This window comes from Phoenix dactylifera, chromosome 1 (genome assembly GCF_051530095.1).
Source record: "Phoenix dactylifera cultivar Ajwa chromosome 1, Ajwa_hap1_PhDact_Kaust_v1.1, whole genome shotgun sequence".
Classification (NCBI taxonomy): Eukaryota; Viridiplantae; Streptophyta; class Magnoliopsida; order Arecales; family Arecaceae; genus Phoenix; species Phoenix dactylifera.
Window position 1 is genome coordinate 39574509 of NC_143190.1, and position 3400 is coordinate 39577908.

At 50.6% G+C, this 3400-nt stretch overlaps 1 protein-coding gene across 1 annotated transcript; it reads left to right on the forward strand.

Moving 5' to 3' along the window:
- The first annotated feature begins 1068 nt into the window (after nt 1-1068).
- On the forward strand, nt 1069-3121 carry LOC103707208 (fasciclin-like arabinogalactan protein 21). Its single transcript, XM_008791612.5, has one exon. The coding sequence runs from the start codon at nt 1681-1683 to the stop codon at nt 2737-2739; it is 1059 nt and encodes a 352-aa protein (XP_008789834.3). The 5' UTR covers nt 1069-1680; the 3' UTR covers nt 2740-3121.
- Nucleotides 3122-3400: the final 279 nt, after the last annotated feature.

Genomic DNA, 3400 nt, shown 5'->3' on the forward strand with positions numbered 1-3400 from the left:
CATGGTACAGCAACATCCCAAATGGATGATACTACTCTCCGTTTGTACGGATGTGGATGTTTATGCGAGCTCATAACAGCCTATAATCACAACCATCCGTATACTATGAATAGATGGGTGTTATTTAGACACGGGGATCGTGTCGAACTCGACCTAGGGTCAGATACAAGTCGAGTTAAAAAAAAAATTAAAATTAAATTTAAATTATTTATTAAATAAGTCAGGATTTAAAATATGTATGTTCAATAAATAAATCACGCCTATAAATATATCACGCCTATAACTTGTTTAAGACACTATTGCAAATAGTTAAAAATCGAACACATGCTTAGGGGCTACAACTTTTTGTTATATCTAATACAAAGTAGAATTCAAATCACCATTCCTAGTCACGGAACAAACACACACACACGCGCACACACACAGTCCTTGAGGGTAATCATCAACACCATCAGATCCTCGTCCAATAAGTGCTAAAATATAACCAAAAAAAAAAAAAAAAAAAGGAAATGGAGACATCGATTTCTTACAAAATTGAAATGTCATAGTGCTGGACGTCGCAACGGATCTTGGCAGCACAGTGCTTTCGCAGCTCCTCGAGCAAGGGGATCACCACCTCCGGCCAGCCACCGATCTACTCGTCAATGGCGGAGAAGTGCTGCTGAAGATTGCGATACCGTTCTCTACACCCATCCAGCATGAGGAGGAGGTGGTGAGCAAAGGGGCTTCGGCTCTGGACCTCCATCGCCACCAAGTCCCAGCTCCATGTCCCATGAAAGCTCATAGCGCATGCAAGGAGCAGCTCCGCCAGTGTCCCCCAAATCTTTGGCGTTGCCTTCAGATCGGTCGATCTCGCCATGATTCATCTCATCCCACACCCCAAACCCGAGGGTTCTCTACCGTGCCCCCTATCAACGTCGTACAAGAGATGGTGAAAACCTAAACTCCTCCACCCTCCACCCCACCCCTTCCTCCAAGCTTTAGCCCTAACCCTAATCATAGATGCCATTTACTGCATCAGAATCAAAGAAGAAGGGCTCCGTGGGTTCTCTACGACGTCCTCCATCAACATCGTATATGGGAAGGCGAAACCTTAGACTCCTCCGCCCAACCTCTTCCTTCCGAGACTCCTCGTCGTTACCACTCAGAAGAACTCTTCAAAAGCCTATACTTTCGGAATAAATATAAACATGCGTTGGGGTCGAAGCAATTAGGTTCGGTAATGGGCACCAGTCTCCTTCGAATAAGATAGGCAACTAAACGGACTAATTTTAAACAGGTTAAATAGGTTATTATTCTGGAACTCGAACCTGACTTGTTTAATAAACTCGCTTTTTTATCACCTTTCTTGCTCCAATGACTCAGAGAGAGAGGAAGAGAATACTGGATAACGGCGGGAGCGTTGTTTTTAGATTAATGCGAATGATAAAAAAGCGAATAAAAGAATATGGAGTACATGAAGCGGTACACAGCTACAGCTGTAAGTCTGAATTGAAGGTTCTATTCCCGAGTTCGCAAAAATAGTTTAGCGAGAAAATCTAAAAGACCATAACACCGCCATCATCTCCTCCAATTCTTCCGCGTCCAAGAATTCCACCCAAGAAACGAAGGGCAAGATAGTCTTTTCCACTCCTCGTCCCCCCACTCCCCCCCCCGCCCCCCCTCCGGCGACTGTGAGCGATGCCGAGCGACTCCAGCTCCTGCTCCCACTGGTGGCACGCCCCCGTCTACCTCGCCGCCACCGTGGCCCTCGTCGTCGCCGCCCTCTCTTCTTCCTCCTTTTCCTCGTCCGGCCATCGGCCGCGGTCCGGCGATGCGACTCCGAACGCCACCGCCGGGCCCCGACCGGCCGCCGACCTCTCGCCAGACGCTGCCCTCATTCTCCATCGCGCCGGCTTCCACCTCACGGCCGCGATCCTCCAGATCTCTCCCGGCTCCCTGCTTCCCCCCGCCCAGGCCGCTACCCTCTTCGCCATCCCCGACGCCGCCGTCGCCGACCTCTCCTTCCCCGTCGCGGAGCACCTCTTCCGCTACCACACCGTACCGCTCCGCCTCTCCCTCTCCGACCTCCTCAAGATGCCCCGTGGCAGCTGCCTCCCCACCCTCCACCGCTCCAAGAACCTCCTGATCACCGCTTCCGACGGCCTCGATCGCTCCATCAGCATCAACGGCGTCCCCATCTCCCACCCCGACGCCTTCCTTCATGGGCCCCATGCGATCCACGGCGCCAGCGGCGCGTTCCACCGATTCGACGGCCAAGAACCCGTCCCCAACGCGATCTGCGACGCAAAGACAGCCATTGATGCGCCGGTGGTGGTCCCGTGGGCCAGGGTGGTCCAGGCGCTGGGGGTGCGGGGATACGTGTCCTTCTCCGTGGGCCTCAGCGCGGTCATTGACGCGGTGACCCGCGATTCGCTGGCGCTGGACCACGTTACGTTGTTCGCGCCGCAAGACAGCGGATTCGATCAAGTGGCGTCGCCCGCGCCGCTGCTGGAGAGCGCGGTGAAGCGCCACGTGGCCGTTGGGTGGTTCGCGTATGGGGAGCTGGCGGCGATGCCCGTGGGACAGGCAATCCGGACGTTGGCCAAGGACGTGGAGCTTCGGATCACCGCAGGTGGGAGCACCGGCGCGGTGGCAATCAACGGCGTGGAGATCACCGAACCAGAGGTGTACGCCACCGAAGGGGTGGTAGTACATGGGATCTCTAGGGCTTTCGAACCGAAGCCGCTCTCGACCTAGTTCATCGATGACCGTCTGATCTTCGATTTTAGTTTGTAGCATAGACGGTCTATTCAACGCCTTGTTGAAGCGAACACGGATCACATGGTTGTGATGCTGTGATCGGATGTGTATATGATATAGCGAATGCAATGTCACAATGTATGGTATGGGCCCGGTTCAAAGATGAACAGCCCAGATTCAGTTCATAGCGGTCAAGTGTACCAGATTGAATGCAATCGTTTCAGTTCATTGAATGGCCTACCTGTGGCCGTTGATTGGTTTTATCACATAAAAGTAATTTCTAGATGTTTGGAGTTGATTGGAGCCGGTTTTACAAGGTTGTGTTTGTCGGAATTTGGTCTATTTGGATGATTGAGCTGAAAATTCTATTTAGTTTATGAATTGGTCCACTACAACCAGCAAAATAAAAAAAGTACAAACTAGACTAAACTTATATTCATAAGTATCTAGCAATAACTTGAAGTGGGCTTCGGACCGACTCTCTCTAAAACTATTTTTAGATACTCATGAATATAGATCTAGCTTAATTTGTAATCTTATAATTTTGCTGGTTTACTAGCTCAATCCTAAAACTCAATAGGATTTTCAGTTAAATCATCTCTAATTAGTGGCTTGCAGTTTAGAAAACCTGGGTGCTGTATTGTTTGGGCTGAGGATA

Bases quoted from the DNA above. Each gene is read 5' to 3' on its own strand.
- LOC103707208 (XM_008791612.5), top strand. From the start codon at position 1,681: ATGCCGAGCGACTCCAGCTCCTGCTCCCACTGGTGGCACGCCCCCGTC.